The sequence below is a fragment of the Aphanomyces invadans genome, assembly GCF_000520115.1.
Source record: "Aphanomyces invadans strain NJM9701 unplaced genomic scaffold supercont1.3, whole genome shotgun sequence".
NCBI lineage: Eukaryota > Oomycota > Saprolegniomycetes > Saprolegniales > Verrucalvaceae > Aphanomyces > Aphanomyces invadans.
Window position 1 is genome coordinate 2445949 of NW_008580148.1, and position 16554 is coordinate 2462502.

Sequence of the window (16554 nt, forward strand, 5' to 3'; positions counted from 1 at the left end):
ATTGCTCGTAGATTGCCGTCAATGACTGCAGGGCCGCGCGCCTCTCCTCAACGACATCCTCATCGACCGACAACGACTGCCCGTGGACTCCTTTGCGACCCATACGCCAACGAGAGAGCAGTTTACACACCCATCCTTGCGAGAACACCAAGTTCACACTTTCGTCGTACGTACAGCTCACTGTGGCTGCGAACTCCTTGATGGCGCGATAAGTGACGTTAACGCCGTAGGTTTCACATTCTTTGAGCCACTCGACAATGTCTGCCTCGAGCCGCAGCGAACAGGCTTGCGCGATTTGAGCTTCGGCCGGGTGGTTAGCAAGTTTATATCGAGTCCACGACGGACGGCGCGAGACATTGCTGATGTCGATGGCTGCGATGGAAGCCGCAGTGTTCGGTATGCCCACGAACACAACGTATCAAGTGTCATGTCGGGGTTCGCCTTTGCGTGCTTTACGACGTGAGCTTTTTGTCATGAAGAACTTCCTTACAGCTCTCTTGGGTTCGTCGTTGTGCATGGCGAATAATTTCCAAATGAATTGACGACATTAGTCCAGCTCCCCTCATTTTGAAATTGAATTTTGAATCGTTCGTGCGCGCTTCCTTCGCATGTCCGACACTCGCCGCTCCATTGCTCGTGTGTCTTGGAGGATTCTTTCATTTTCGATATCGTTTACATATATACTTTGATAGGTATTAGTTTTCATCAGTTGCCTTCATGGGAGTCTTGACTGTACAGTACTAGTACATTTTCTGTGTACTCTTCAAATACTTCTGGTGTTCGGAGAATTGGACAAATGGTTGTTGATTGCTGTTGAAGCAAAAAAGGAGTCGTGAGAAAAAGGTTTTTTCGAATCGCGACGACGAAAAAGCATCTATACAACGTTCCACGATTTGGATCCAAGATGCGCAAGGCGGCCCTTGTGGGGTGGTTCGTGCTCTCATGTAGCGCATTGACGATAGAAGAGCTGGCGCCTTATTCGCAATTCCAAGAAGATCTCCTCCTTCGGAACGTCCATCCATTCGGTATAGTTTTTGCCGACCCCGACGCTGTTCCAGAACAAGGCACAAGTCCGGATGGAGCATTTTGTGCCACAGGCGAGTTCGGTGCGCTGGAGTACTGGGAACGCGTGCGACAGGATGGCCACGTGTTCTTTTACTGCAAGGCTAGACACACAAGCCAGTGGCAACCGCCTTGCATCCACTTGATGCCGGACTTTGACTTGGACGCGGATGACCCACGCCGGTTTCCGTTCCCGATGTCTATAGAGCGTTTGGACTTGTCTGGTGCAGTCAAGAAAGAATATGGTGCATCCGCCGATGACAACCAAGCTGGTGCTTTGGAGTTGGGCACTCCTTCCGACATTCCCGACGACATCTATGATGGGATGCCATTGCTCACGTACGAAGGGCACATCCACGACCAATTCTTCACCTTCCATGGGTACTTGGATCATCTCCAAGGCGTGTCCTTTCGTCCACATTTTCACAAGATCCCACGAGAGCTCCACGAAGAAGCCGTGGCGAGTCTACCCAAGCACATCGTGGTCGGCAATATCGACGACGTTTACCTCTTGGCCCTTCAAGACGTCGTAGGCCTTGAAGTCGAGCTGGAGCACGTCGTTCGAGAAGCGCTCGAAGACGACGTGCCAGACCCCATGATGTACACCGTGAGCCACTTCAGCGTTGACCAGCGGAAGGCAGTCGCGGCGGCATGGGCGGACTTGAGTACGTTGGCACTTGCCCGTGCGAACGTGACTATAGCCATGAACGCGCTACGGCGTTCCATTTATTGGCTTCGGCACTACCACGTCGCGTATATGAAGATGGCGAGAGTGCTGTCGACGCTTGGGTACATGGACGATGCGTGCGAGTGCCTCCAAATCCTCCTGGACAACGAGCCTGACCACGTGGCCAAGTTGCGTACCGAATTTTCGTTTTGCCCGATGCTGCACTCGCGAAAGACGGCTTCAATATTGTACCATCCAGTTGTGATGTTGTTTCTGCAGGTGGGGACGCTGACCGTGGCGTTTGTGCTGTTTGTGTGGTGGGTCAAGCGCCAATACATCGACTCTCCACCACCACCGACGACGGCAACTGACAAAAGGCAGCGAAAAGCTCCACATCGAGGACGGCATTTGAAATAAACACTTCGCTCTGTTCATTTCCACGCTACCACCACACGTTTGAATTTGTCGTGCTTGGCACGAAATCGTCGGGTTTTCCAGCCATCCATTTTCCTCTCGTTCGGAGTCCACCTGCACAGCGACCCGGCACGCCATGGAATGGAGGGCAGTGTTGTTGTTTGTAGGTATCATGGGACTTGGGACAGTCGACGAGTCTAGCCTAGGCAATCAAGATCCCGCCTAGGCCAAAGTTGATGGTGGCGAGCAGCATGTCGTGCATCTTTTGTTTTGTTGTGTACGGCGGGAGTTCGACAGAGAAGAAGCACGTGTGGGCGACGGGGAGGCTCAAGATGCTGTCGCGGCCGGCCTTTTTCGTGAGCTTGAACGGCTGGGGCCACTTTCCACGGGGCAGGCGACTGCGACCCCACGCAAATCGGACAAAATCGGATCGTTGCTCGTCCGAAAACGACGCCATGACGTCCCAAAAGAGCTGCACAGTCTCGTCCTGTTCAGTGTACCCATCGTACCGCGTGTGCTGTTTCCACAGCGCAATGTCAATCTTGGGACTTCCGCAGCTCAGCATTTCCATCTCTTGCCAGTTGAGAAGAGTCAGGACGCGGACGGGGAAGAGCGTCGAGAGGCCGCGCAGCATGGCGCCGCACTGCACATCAAATTCGTGGAGGCGGTAGTGCGCGACCAAGTCGCAGTACTCGACACGGTTGGCAAAGGTGACGCCCTTTTGACTGCCGCCAGGAACGAGCTCCACGAGCTGGCCGTTCGAGTCAAATGTCGTGAAGCGCAGTTCGAGGTCGGCAAACGCGCTTTGGAACTGCCCTTCCGTCGTAATGCCATCTTGGTCGCATTGGCGAATCCCGTTCAGCATCTGAACCAACAGTGCGTCCGTCCCTTCCAAGTCGACTTTGTCCACGGGCTGCCGGAGCAACAGCTTCCACACGAGCGGACAAAATGCAAATGGAAAGTCGCCTTTCGTGCGTAAACTGATGCCCTACGCGACAACTCGGATCGGTGCTTGAACCCCACGTGTAGCCGTACCAGCAGTTTGCCCACAAACTCAAACATTTGAATCGCCACGGGGGACGTGCACTTGCTGTTGGGCAAGTACATGCCGCGGTTTAGTCCTTCAAAGCATTGCAAGTCAGCCTGCGATAAAGACACAGTTGGCACCTGTGTTGTGCTGGCCATTCGGGCACAGCAAGAACAGATTGATGTGGGAGGAAAACAAGTCGTCCACCATCGAGTTGGTGCCTTCGCGGTAGACCCCGCCCCAGTCCACGCCTTCCTCGCCGCGGAACTTGACGCTGAACAGGCGGCCTTTGCTGTCAATCTTGCGGCGAAGAGACTTGGGGTCCACGGAATGCAGCTGACGGAATGCCTGGACAAAGAAGCACTCCGACCCGGACGGCTCCACCTCTCGGTCTTCTCGCGACTCGAGCGCGCGAAGGCGGTCCAACGTAATTCGAGCAGTGCCGTTGTTGGCACTCGTTGCGTCGGCCACGACAACTGTCGCTTCGATGGCGGCTTCCACGAGCTTCAACTTCAGGTCGAGAAAGACGCAGTGGCTGAGTTGACGCAGCTACCGGTCGGTGAGAGGTGGCCCAGCATGGTTTTGTCACAGGTGCAAACAACGTTTCCCTCGTCATTGCTGAAGGATGTACTGCGTACCTGATGCGCTATCGTCCACGAGTACTCGGAATCGTTTAGGTTGAGCAGCGAAATGCACCCCGCCAACCGCGTGTTGAAGCACCGCAGCAACGCATATCGGAGTTGAATCTGCACACGAGCAAAGACGTTTACGTTCGGCGAACAAACGCCAGCACAATCAAGTGGCATCAAAACAACGACGCCGTACCTCCGACCACGGCAAATGCAGCAGAAGCGAGCACCGCAATCCATCCAATGTCGGGTGCAGTCGAATGTCCGCCGGGAGGAGGTCTGCATGTACGCCTTCGCCCTGACTTTCCACGTGAAAGTTAACCCAGTCGACGAGCTGCGCATCCATGGCTGGCGTCCACTGCCCGGCCAGGACGTTCGCTGCACATTTTTCAAGGTCTTGCACCGTGCAGCGCGCCAACTGGCGCTCCAACGGCATCCCAACCGCCGTCACGGTCACACTCATGGTTGAGTGGTCTGTTGTCGGAACAAACGTGTACCGAAGGACATTGCCCACGACGTCCATCACGTCCGAGATGATGACGACGGGGGCAAACACGATGGTGTCGTCTCGATTGGTTTCCGATCTCGTGCCGACCTCGAAGTAGACATCGTCGCGTTGGTCAAAGCGCGGGTCAAAGCACAGGCGAAGCGAGTGCGCGCCGTGGAATTCCAGCGTGTCACTTGCAAGCTCATTGTACTCCAACGTCGCACTTGCGCCATGCAGGTCCAACCACATCAAGACAACGAGCTCTTGCGACAGCGCTTGCTTGGACGAATGCAGCAGCACTCGAGACAAGTGGACAGTTTCGGCAATGATGGCAAGCATGCTGCTCGCTTCCGTCGGCACAACGATGGGAGGTGCGATCGGAGCGACGTAGAGGCTAGTCGCGCGGGTCTTGCCTGGTTCGTGATTTTCTTCGGCGGTCGACTTTGACGTCGATGACGACACGACTACCGCAAGCTCGACCAGTTTGAGCAAGTGCGTCGACACAAATGGCCGGCCCTTGCTGATTTCTGCTTGAGCTTTGGCAATGGCCAGCTCGCCAATGCGTTGGAGAGGCGCAACATCGACCGTGATGGCGGTTTTCGCGAAATCGTGTGCGACAAGCAGCTGCAGCAGCAAGTGAATGACTTTGTGTTTCTGCGGCGCGCGCGGCGATTGCAAGTACTGGACCAGGGCGTCGTATATTTGAGCGAGTTGGGACATGTCGAGGTGTGGTTGATCCGACAGGAGGAACTCGAGCAACCAGCACGCATAATCGAGGGACGGATGGTGCAGCACGTCGAGCTCGTTGCTCCACGTAATGCTCGGCATGACGTGGACTTGAAAGCGAAATCCGTACGTGGTTGCTTCCGATTCGTCGTTTGCACAGTGCAGCTTGTACCAGAACGTTCGGACGCCGACCCATAAGTCGGCAAACGGTTGCTTGGTCGGGCCAAACGCTGCCACGAGTTGCTTGCACTCTGCGTCCGAGTAAAACGACAGCGTCGAGTTGTTGAGGAGACATGATCGCTTGTCGAATACGACGCGCACGGGCAACGGTGTGTGCGACGGCACGGTCACATGCGCCACGTAATCGCTCTTGTGGTAGTATGGGTGCAGCGATTCAAATTGAAGCGGCAACTGGCATACTTTGCCTTCCCTCGCAATTTGCGTCGACCGGACAAAATGCGAAATGCACTCGTCGACGAGTACCGACGACAACGTTGGATGGTCTTTCAAGACACGCACCATCGATTCGTGGACCGCTTTGACGGTTCCGCCAGCAAACGACGCGCCAACGACCAATTTGAGCAACTGGACAAATGGCGCAGACCCCCCCATGACTGTCAGAGCCGTCGAGCTGTCGGTGCTGAGGAATACAAGCAACGCTCGCCGCGCATAGCACGTGGACAGCGCTTGCTCCGTGCGGAGAGCGACTTGGTAGATGCTGTCGACAGCCACCAAGTCTTGGTCAAACACCTTGCGCCAACGTCGAACCTTTGTCGGACACACATACTCTTCCTCCAACGCTCCGTTTTCTGTGTTGAGAAAACTCAAGAGAACCCCCGGGGAGGCGGGTCTCGCAGAGGACGCCCGTGGCGGCGGCGGCTTTACGACAGTGCCAGAGCGAGCCAAGTGGGCAACCGGTCCCGTCGTTTCGCTGACAGTGAGGACGACGTTTGGAAGCAAGTACGTCGGATCCAGCGGACCCCATCCATTTTGTGGATCTCGGGCGACGATCGGCGCCAAAGTTGCTGTCATTAACGAGTTGTCGACGTCGCTACCACCAGCGCTGATCTGGTCATGCGCTTGACCAGCAGACGCTGCCGTGGGTGTTGCGCTTGCGCCGGTGGACGTCCTCGCCGTCGATGCACTCAAGTCCTGTCCAGGTTCGAACAAGAGCGAATCCGTTTGGTCGGCGACTTCCAACGCCGCTTCGTCGTGCAGTCCGGACAAATCTTGGCAAAACGCGTCCATGTGCAAATTCAGCGGGGTCGAGAACCGGCGGCCATGCTCCAGCAGCCACTCGACGGCACGATTCGCGTCGCCGCCGCAAATGTCGAGCGCGGCCAGCACGAGGCGCATGGGCATTCCCGAAATCACTTGCAAATCCTGTGCTTTCTCTTCGCGGGACGTCGTGTCATTAAGTTGGCAAAAGGTGGACGCCGACGAAGCCGACGCCAAGTTGCGGCGATACACGATGGCTTGGTCTCCCATGAGCCACTCGACGGCAGCATTCGGGTCGTCTCTGGCGTGTTCCAGTGCTATCAAACACAAGTCCATTTCGAACCCCATAGACACCAGCGTGGCGGCGAATCCCTGACGGACTAAAGACACGGGCGGACGTGGCGGTGGCGCATTTTGCGGCTTCGTCTCGGTCGCTCGTTTTTCAGCGACGATTGGCGTCGGATCTGGCAAGCCCTTGAACATCATCGGGCCCAGCGGTGTGGATGCTTCAATTAGACGGCTCAGGATGCTCCTGCTACGCTCTTGTAAAGCTGGGGTGGTGACGAAGGACGGCAAGTTGAGCGGCGTGAGTGCCGTTTGGACCAAGGACACAGCCGTCGCCAATACGCGGTCTTGTTTTAAGAAAGATTCCAGGGCCAGCAACGCGCGGGATCGAAGCTGCGCACGCCAGAGCGAGTCGTCCTGCAGAGTGGCGAAGTGCAGCAGGGGAGGCATCAACTCGTTTACGTTGGCTGTCACGAGCGATGGAATTTCTTCGATCGGTGATATATCAGAGACACAAACTTGCTGCACTTTCGAACCATCTTCAAACACGACACGAGCGGTCTCATGGGTGCGGCTAATGAGGGTTGCCACGGACGGCGCTTCGTCGGTTGAGCTACCCTGGACTTCGACTTTGCCGCCAATGCGAAGGCAATCCAAGTGCGCACCAAGCACACACAGCGCTCCCATCGCACGAAGGACAACCACGCGCGTTCGAATGTTGCTCGGGTTTCCTGCTTGCGTCACGACTGGGGCAGCATTTCGAATGGCTGCGCTAAGAACGTCCGACACGCGGGTGGTCCATGCTGGCTCTCGCAGAAGCAGGCGGAGCAGCGCGACGGACTCGGCCGCGAGAGCGAGGAAGATTTGACCCGTATTGAATCCTAATGGGTTCGCCAGCGACTCGCGCATGCTGCTCTGGCTCATGGGCTCGGCGTCGCTACCGCAGATCGAGTCGGACACACGATCGAGCAACAGGTCGAGGAACACGGTGTCCATTCCAAGGATCGTGCCGATTCGAGCGGGGGTGACGACCCGAGCCACCTGGCGCAGCAAGAGCTGCACGAGGCGCTGCGTTCGTGGAGACCCCATACGCAGGAGGAGTAGCAACTCTCGGAGCACGGCTGGTTTGCTCAGGTGCTCTTGGGCGGGGTACGTGTCACTCTGCGAGATAAGGAACACCAGTAGGTTGAAAACGTACGCTTCGACTTCGAGAGGCTCGAGCGGCGCCGCTTCTTGGGACGATTGATGGACAGGTGTTGACATGGACCTCAGCATGGACGGTTGCTGTGCTCGAATGAGTTTCTCCGCGTCGTGAATGAGCTTGGTCGCCGCAGCTAGCTCGCGCTCGATGCCTTCAAAAACCTTGCGATGCAACTCGACAGAGAACCAAAGGCGTTGCGCTATCGGGACTTCAAGGGCCGTCGAGGTGGCAGCACTCTTGGCCACGTCACTCGCGGCGTCCGCAGTCTTTTGCTGCTGGATCTTGTCCTTGTCCAACCGTCGGTTCTTGGCAGACTCCGCTGCCTGAACTGCTTCCACCTCGACACGTTCTCGAATTCCGCTGATCGCGACGATGCCGAGCAGGCGGAAAACAATCCATGCCGATTGCTGCAGTTGAACGCGGCTAATCAAGTTCTCGACGCTCGGAGCAGCGTGCACAACGGGGCGAGCCTCGTCGTCTTCGCTTTCGTCGCTTAACCCGTACAAATCTTCGTGCAGTTCGTCGCTGTGGATCGCTTCCTTGATCCATCGCATTTCGTAACTTAAGCGCGCGTGCCGCCATCGACGGAACTGTCGTTGGACCGATTGAATTGCTTGAATGCCGCGCGTCCACTTGGCCTCGGTGGCATCGATGTCCCAAACAGGAACATTCATCCGGGACCAGTGGCACTTGGTCAAGAGCGCGTTGAACTGCGTGGACTCTGCACAGACTGCGAGTTCGCCGTCGCCGTCGTCCAAATGGTAGCTGAAAACGTGCGGATGGGATGTCTGTGTCGCGTTGTCGGTCAACAACGGCGGCGATCGTCGATGATAGTTGGCGCTGACGTCGTGGACCGTTCGCGCACGCAGCCATACACGCAACTCGGCGATAAGTCCTTTGAACTTGCGCTGGACTTGCGTGGATGCTAAGTCGGAGATCCAGCTGCCCAAGCGAGCGGGCCGCCAGTGCACTTTGGCGCATGTCTTCTGGTACGACAACTGCTGAGTCCATCGGCCGTTCACAATCAAGTCGACGACTTGTTTGTCGTGGTCGTACAGGACAGCGACGTGGTGCCAAACATGGGTAGCAAACGGATGGTCAAAGAGCTGTTCGCGCGGCACGTTGCCCGCGATCGCGACTTGCATGCGATTCTCCACGAGCTCCACGTGGACGCTGCCGTCGGCAAACCCGACTTCGCTGCGCAGGGTGCTGTACCCCTGCAGTTCGGTAGGGTGCATCCACATCTCGATGGAAAACGACGACGATGTAGGGTGAACCGACGGCAGCATCGGGAACTCGACGACCGACACGTCTTCGCCTACGTTGAGCTGGAGGACCTTGCGTCCGAGGTCACTGGGCTTGGTCGCCCATATGAGTTTGCCATGGAGCGATCGGAGAAAGTCCGAGTACGCCAACACGGTCGACGACGCTGTGTGTTTGGACACAAGTTGCTTGAATGACGACGGGATTGGACTCGCCGACCACGGCGACACCGTCGGACTCTTGGCATACGGAGGAGCTTGGAGCATCAACTGAAGAACAGCTCGCTTCGTGAGACTTCCGCGGCCGAGAAGGCCCTTGCGGACGTAATCTTCCGCTAACGGGTGCCACTCCGTGACGACGACCCGCCGCTGCTTCGTGGACATGACGAAGGGATGCCCCATGGACGCGGGATTGTGGTTGCATGCAATGTCCTGTCGGGCATTGCTGGATAATGTCGCAACGGAAAAGAGCTTGGTGAGCAAGCCAAGAATGTCGACGTGGAGCAAGAACTCGTGGTCGCGTGGCTCAAAGTCGATGGCCCATGCCCCGATCAAACTCTGCTGCCACACATGGGATGTTCTCGGCGTTGGCTTGCTTGAGGCACCTTGGCTGGATGCTTTCGCCAGCATTTGAGCGAGCGACCCGTATAGCTCCATGAACGCTTCCTGCACTTGCTTGAGCACGGGACGGCTGCACCCTTCCAACCCCTTGAGGTAATGGTGCCGCACAGTTGGGCGAAAGGCCGACCCTTCGAGCAGCGACTGCGGTTGCTCCAAGTACGTTTCCCGCGCCAAGCGCTCGTCTTCTGTAAAACCTCGCAACGCCGGTCGGAGAAACAGCACAGCGCTGGACCGGCACGTGTCAAACGAGATGCAGTTGAGAATTGTTTTCATGGCTTCCAAGCCGTACACCCGCGACCCTGACCTTGTATACCTACGGGCGACGGCACCCTCAGAGAATGACGCAGGCATCCCACCAACTTGGAAACTATTCAATCGTACCGGCGTTCCAAGAGGGCGTACAATACTTCGGGGGGCGCGCCAACACCATTCCGAACATACAAATCGCACGCTCGAAGCATCGCACTGAGGTATCCATCGTCAATGCCGTCAAGAGCCGTCGTCGTGCCCTCGGATGGTGGGTCAACGTCATCGCTAAAGGTTGTCGCGCTGTTGCCGCCACCGAGAGAGGCGGCGTCAAGGACATGATTGCTGCTAGTGCGCCGTCGCGTGCGCCAATTATGCTGCGCTTGCAGCACTTGCACTAGTCCGTTCCACTTGGATCGGTCACTCAACGTCAAACTTCGCCATCGATCCACCATGGGCTGCAACGACGGCGGCGGGGGCTGGTCGGCAGTCCACTTTTCTGCCAAATTTGACAATGCCGCGGACGACCACCGATTTGGCGTTTCTGCTGGAGGTTCTAAGTGACAGAGGAACTCTGCGCGACGCTGCACATGCTCGACAAACGCGTCAAACGACCGCGGCAATGTCAGCTTTTGCTCCCACACCTACACATCGTACCATCTTTGTGAGATGCCACGCGCGATTTGTCCGACGCAATCGATTCAAGGCTCGCGTAATGACGTACACTAAGCTGCGGTGCCGATTCCACCGGTGGTGCCACGTCGTCAATTTGCTTGGCCCGGTATTCATGCTTGCTCTTAATGAGCCAGTGGCGCAGGGTAAGTATACACTTCCACAAGAGCGCCATGTCCGCGGATGGTTGGACCGTGTACTCTTGCGATTCAATGACTGCTTGGGCTTCATGGAGCAAGTGGGGCGGCGCATGCTTGATTAGCGCCGCGATCATGGCTGTCTCGACTTGGGGGAACGTTTCCTGGCGTCGCCACATCAACGAGTCGGGAAGCACGGCGTCCAGCCACTGCACGAGCTTGGGCGATTCGACGACCAACCTTGTGCGGCCAAAATCGGTCTCGTCCAACGGCGCTGCCACCGTCAGCAACGAAGACGACGACGATTTCCGTTGCTTTGCCAGTATTTGACCAGGACCTGGCACGGTTTTGTCGGGCATAGCCAAGTTGTACCGCGGGTTCTGGAACGGTCCTTCGTTCTTCAGGGCAGACGACCATGTTGTCTCCGTGGCACCGACAACGACGCCGCCCATACCGGCACCACTCGTGTTGTCGGATGGTCCCATGAGACCTCCACTCAACAGCGTCGACTGGAGCCATGGTTGCAACTCTTCTTCAACACCATCAATCGGTGAGCCGGATATGATTGTCCCGGCAAACCGGCCAGCCAACGACGCGGTTGTGTTGAGGACGTCCAGCAGCCAGTGTAGCTGCAGCGTCGACTTCGCTACACCGCCCGGCCGCACGTCCACGACGTCCTGGACACCATAGACGCTCACAGCGGGGACAAGCGCTGGAGGAAGGTCGAGCGAAAGGTCGCCAACGCTCTGGCCGTTGTGGGCAAACCCGACGACTTGTCGGTCGTTGTCGATTGTCATGGCGAAAACGTCGCCGTTGTGAATGGCCAACGTCGGCGATCCAAACCGAACGCATGTCCCCTCGTTCCACAGACACCCGATCGCTGGCATGAACCCAATGCTGCCTTTCGTTTGGCCGAGGAATGCGCGCGTCGTGGGCATGGTGCCCGCGACCCCACACTCGAATCCGATACAAAGGTGGCCGCTGACTCCGCCGCCGACGCGACTGCTCTTGACGATATACTCGAAAACATGGACCCCGTTCGTCACCGCGCTCGTGCACCACACGGTCCGCCACAACCCCGACTCGCCCATCACGGTCAGGGTGTTGCCCAAGTGGCCGATGGCGATCGAGGCTGCCTTGCGTTTTGCGTTGAACTTGACACATTGAAGGCCGTCCATGGGAACGATCCAAGGAAGGGTGTCCATGGGATTATCTTCCTCGACTAGGAACGTGGGGACGCCGTACGCGGCGCCAGTCAAGTTTTGCGAGTTCGGAAACCCTGTCGACCCGGACGCGTAGCAGTCGCGAAGGATCTTGATGAACGACCGATCGTACTCTTCGTCGGGAAGGTTTTCTTTCTTGTACCATGGATCGCCACCGTTTGCAAACTCTTGCGTGGTCAAGCGGTAGAGTTTGCCATGACTGAGCCGCAACGGAGTGTCAAGGTAGTCATACACGTAGCCCATGCCGTCGGACGGCGACGACGTACTGACTGTGACGGATCCGAGCAGAGCCTGGGATGCTTCGTCCCACAGCCGCACCGTGTGCTTGTGCAGCAGCTTGCCACCGTTGCGCGCCGGGTTGACCGAACGGCCAAGGGCCACGAGGGTAAACGACGCCATGGCTTCAAACTGAAACCCAATTTGACCCTCAAAGTGGTCCTTCTCGCCCGTGTACAGCTTGGAAAAGACGTTGTAGAGCTGTTTCTGGACGCGCGTGGGGCTCTTGTCCACTTGCCACTTGCCTACATCGTCTACATCGATGGCGTACGACGAGAGCCGTTGATCCAAAGCAAGGAGACGTCGCTCGGACTTGCGAACGGCTTCGTCTTGCCCGCAGATGACGTCCAGCACGCGCAGTACCATCGTGAGCTTGGGTAGCAGCGGCCGGACAAGCCACGTCTGTCGGCGAAGCAAACACAGGCCCGACACAAACGGCGGCAACAGTGCACGGATCACAGGCGACAGCTCGGAAGACGATGGACTGTCCAACGAGTGCTCCAACGATTTCCGCACCGTCGTCAAGAGGAGTTCACTGTATCGCATCGTCATGTCCTGGATCACGACGCGGAACGAGTCGCGGGGCGATTTCGTGAGCTCGATCACTTGCGACAGCAAAAAGAGCTGGAACGTCTGGACACACGCCAATGCGTCGGCTGCAATGGACGTTGTCGGTGCTTCCGCGGTCGCGTAGTCGGTGAGTATATGGGTCATGATTTCTTGGACTTGGGAGCTGTGAAGGCGATCTGGCACCAGAGGGAAGAAAGTGAGCACACCCATGTCTCCCGGCAACGCCAGAAGCGCCAACAGCTTGGACAGGACCAAATACCGCGCGGACGGCGGTTCGAACCGGTCGTGCGCATAGCTGCGCAGCAGAGTCAGGAGGAGAGTCGTACGGTCCCACGACGCGGGATACAACAAGCTCAAACCATCGACCAGTGCTTGCGCTGCTGTGGTTTGCAACTTTAAGAGCGGTACGAGCAGCGATGGCTTGGTTTGCGCCGCGCCGGGAGTGCCGAACGCTGAAACTCCTCCTTTCACAGGTGTCCACGCTCGCGTCTTCGCTGGCGACATTGGATTTGAAACGTGAATATGCGCTAAACTCTCGAGAAGCGATCGTATATTGGCCAGGACGGGGACCATCGGTCGACACTTGCCAGAGGCTTGCTGAGGAAGGGGCTCGTACAAGTCAAGCACTGTGAGTTGTCGCCCAAGGATCTGCAAGAGCAACTGGCATCGGTGCAAACTCAGCGCATGCGTGCGCTCATCGTCCGTGTCAGCGATGGTCGACAAGTGGCTTTGAATCATGTCTGACAACAGCTCGAACGTGATTGTGTTTGGTTGAATGCAAAACGCCTCCTCGAACGACACTTGGTACGACGCCTTGTTGGCTAAAAACACTGCGCCGAGTCGATCTGCGACGTCCAAGAGCGATGTAGCCACCTCATCGAGGGGATGCGCGCATTTCAAGAGAGCCGACGACGATGTCACGAGCGTCAACGAATCACTCGCCTCGTTCGGTGGCAGCTGCGCTGTGAGCGCGGCGGCACTGGGCACCGACGTTGCGAATGCTGTCGCACTGCCCGCGGAGGAGGGATCGTCGCCGCCGTGACACACAGCACACACCGTCGTCGTGCCTTTGTTTGCAAAAGTGCAGGCGCCGCACGTCCAGTCATTGACGGCAGTAAGCTGCGGATCGACCCAAATCGCATGGGCGCCATGGTTGCTGCCGCTGCAACTTACGCGAAACTCGAGCATCCGCACGTTCGCGATCGGAACCGAGAACGATTCGACGTGGGACGAGTTCGTGACTGGCTTGGATTTCCACAGGACTTGTGCATCGCCGACAAGCGAAAACACGACAGATATTCCACGCTGGGCGAGGACTTCGTTGGAAACGTCATCGTTCAGCGCAACGCCTCCACTCACTGTCGCGTACGCCCGACCGAGATCGTACGTCACAAACGCTTCGCCACGAGCAGGCGGATGTGTGGACAGCGATCGCTGCCTCGCTTCCGACTGCACACTGATGGTCGTCGAAGGCGACGCCGACGATGGGTCCAATCCGTTCGCCGTGTTGTTGTTGGCTTCTCCAGTGTACCCGAGGAGGTTGCCGCGTCCAAACCGGCCGTGGCCGACGGCGTATTCGTACTCGGGCAAGGTCGAGACATAGATCGGGTCCGCGTTAGCACTGACCATGCCGCCGCTCGCCACGGACGCCGGCGAGTCGCCCCACTTGTGCAGACTCAGGAGGGTGATGACTTTGCCGGACCCGTAGAACGATACGGCCGGGTACACTTCGTGGCCGCTCAAGTCGGTAAACACAACGCCGAATTCGGTCGTGTTGATTGTGTACGACATCGTGCCGACGTTCATGTCAACATCAATCTGAACAACGTCGCCGGGGTGCACTTTGCCAATCGATCGACTTAACTTGTGCCCTCGTGCGTACAAGTTGCCATTGTATCCGCGCAGCATCCACAAGCTCGGAGACGAGTCGTACCCGCTGACCGTCACGGGAAGGATCGCCGCGCCGAAACAAGTCATTTCATCGTCGGTCGTGTCCGTGTCCAGGCGGAACTTCCAGCTCGCTTTGCCCGTGGAAATGGGCGAATTCACGACCGCATGTTGGTAGCTGGTTTCGCGGGTCCGAACGGTCGCGCCACCGTCTTCGATGGTCGTGCCGGACGACCCCAACGTCGCTTCAAATCCCGCGCGAATCTTTCGCGATTCGGTCGACGGGACGGCGTGCTGGATGCGCTCTTTTTCGACAGTCAAATGCGCCTCGACGGTGCTCAGGACATTGCACGATGCATCCACGCACGTCTGAACCAAGGGCAAGACATGGTTCGACTGGCGCAGCGCGAGGGCCACGTGCACGAGCCGCATCAACGCCGTGAGCGATCCGGTTGCGAGGGTCCACGTCTGCAGCGCTTGGCATGCATCGACAGCAAGGCAAGATTTGTCGGCCGTGCTGGTATCGCCCTTGTACAACACCGCATTCACAAGCCATGTTTCAACGTCGGCCATCACCGTGTGCGGCGCCACAGTATCCTGAACCGGTGCAAGGAGGCGGAGGTTGATAATTCCGTATGTGCCGTCTTTGTTGGTCGATGGAACTCCAGAGAGGGCCAGACGCAACGAGTCGGTTGCTGGGGGCAACGGAGGAAGTTCGAGGCGGTCAGGGAAAGGGCTCGTGGGTTTGTTTTGGAATTCTTTCACTGTTTCGAACGTGGTGGAGCCGCGCACCTTGGCTTGCACTTGAATCATCGTGGGTTGGGCCAACGCAAGCCATTTGAGTTGCAATGCGACGATGTTCGTCTGGGTCAGAGCGATCGTGACGTGAACGACGCCTGGGCGCACCGCCGTCAACCAATAGATGGAGTCGGACGAGTCCAATATCGAGTGGACAGAGTGCCTTGGAGACGTGTGGGTGGCCTCGACTTGGTCTTTGGACACTACCACCTCCTCCTCGGGGGCTTTGGGGGGCGGACTCCAAAACGACAAAAGCGACAACGGCGGAAAGTTGCACAACATTCGCGACAACTCCACGAACGGTGCGCGCGAGTTTTCCCCGCTGTAGTCGAAGAACCCGAGCAACGTCGACAACGCATGAATCGCCACGTGGTGCAGCTCAACGTGTGGTGTTGCGTCGGCCAGGGGACGACGCAGTTTCTGCGTGCGCGCGGATTTCATCAAAGTGGATACAATTTTGGCGCTGTGGAAGATGATGGCAAAGCGTCGCTCGAGCACATACGTGAACGTTGGCGTGGGCAGTCCGTCGATGAGAAGCTCTTCAAGGGTTCGCACGAGGGACTTGTCTTTGTCGGACGAGTCCAAAAGTCCCGCCGAATTCATACTGACATGATCGTCGACGTTTTGGCGGCATTTCATGCGGCGCTGCGGATGCATGCGATGTTCGGTGGGGAGGTCCCCAAAGTAGTTTTCCCCGCATATCAATCCCCGGATGAACGAGTCGTTCAGTAGGTTGAGTTGGAGGTGGCCGAGGTACTCTTCGCTCTTCAAGTACTCGTCCCAACTCGACGCATTCGAATATTGTAGGGGAGCAAAACAAACAGCGCAACTGCGAGATTTGCCTGCGTGGAGCACAGCAGGTTTCGGCATCCATCCTTGTTCATGCACAGGAAGCTCGAAGTCGACTCCTGCGTGTTGCTGCGCATCCTGAGGTGTAGATGCAACGGTTGTAGTGGTAGCTGTCAGCAACGGCGGCGGGGCTGGCGTGGCGGCAGCGACAACCACCGGCATCTTTCACGATGATGGCGCGTGATCCGATGAAATCTTGAAACGCCAAAAAAGATCCACAGACATTGGATTGGACACTCTTTGCTCAACCTAATTGGTGGAAATATACGAAAAGGCAATTGATTGGTTGAAATAACT

The 16554-nt window shown here is 57.3% G+C and overlaps 2 protein-coding genes across 4 annotated transcripts; one reads left to right on the top strand and one right to left on the bottom strand.

Moving 5' to 3' along the window:
- Nucleotides 1-879: 879 nt before the first annotated feature.
- Nucleotides 880-2256, top strand: H310_02395 (hypothetical protein). The gene has a single exon (XM_008865888.1). It carries the CDS (start codon nucleotides 905-907, stop codon nucleotides 2144-2146), a length of 1242 nt encoding a protein of 413 aa, XP_008864110.1. The 5' UTR covers nucleotides 880-904; the 3' UTR covers nucleotides 2147-2256.
- H310_02396 (hypothetical protein) lies at nucleotides 888-16440 on the bottom strand. 3 transcript variants are annotated; one of them, XM_008865889.1, is made up of 7 exons: nucleotides 10570-16440; nucleotides 9981-10489; nucleotides 3996-9912; nucleotides 3809-3916; nucleotides 3311-3719; nucleotides 3179-3264; nucleotides 888-3131 (listed from the first exon to the last, which is right to left on the bottom strand). In XM_008865889.1, exons 1-7 carry the CDS (start codon nucleotides 16417-16419, stop codon nucleotides 2346-2348), a joined length of 13665 nt encoding a protein of 4554 aa, XP_008864111.1. In that variant the 5' UTR covers nucleotides 16420-16440; the 3' UTR covers nucleotides 888-2345. The 3 variants fall into 3 exon arrangements, with proteins under 3 accessions (XP_008864111.1, XP_008864112.1, XP_008864113.1); XM_008865890.1 differs by having other exon boundaries at nucleotides 3179-3719; XM_008865891.1 differs by having other exon boundaries at nucleotides 3311-3916.
- Nucleotides 16441-16554: the final 114 nt, after the last annotated feature.

Bases quoted from the DNA above. Each gene is read 5' to 3' on its own strand.
- H310_02395 (XM_008865888.1), top strand. From the start codon at position 905: ATGCGCAAGGCGGCCCTTGTGGGGTGGTTCGTGCTCTCATGTAGCGCA.
- H310_02396 (XM_008865889.1), bottom strand. From the start codon at position 16,419: ATGCCGGTGGTTGTCGCTGCCGCCACGCCAGCCCCGCCGCCGTTGCTG. The intron at 3,265-3,310 runs GTGCCAACTGTG...AATGCTTTGAAG, and splicing joins GAATGGCCAGCACAACACAG to GACTAAACCGCGGCATGTAC. The intron at 3,132-3,178 runs GTACGGCTACAC...GTTGTCGCGTAG, and splicing joins AGTTTGTGGGCAAACTGCTG to GGCATCAGTTTACGCACGAA.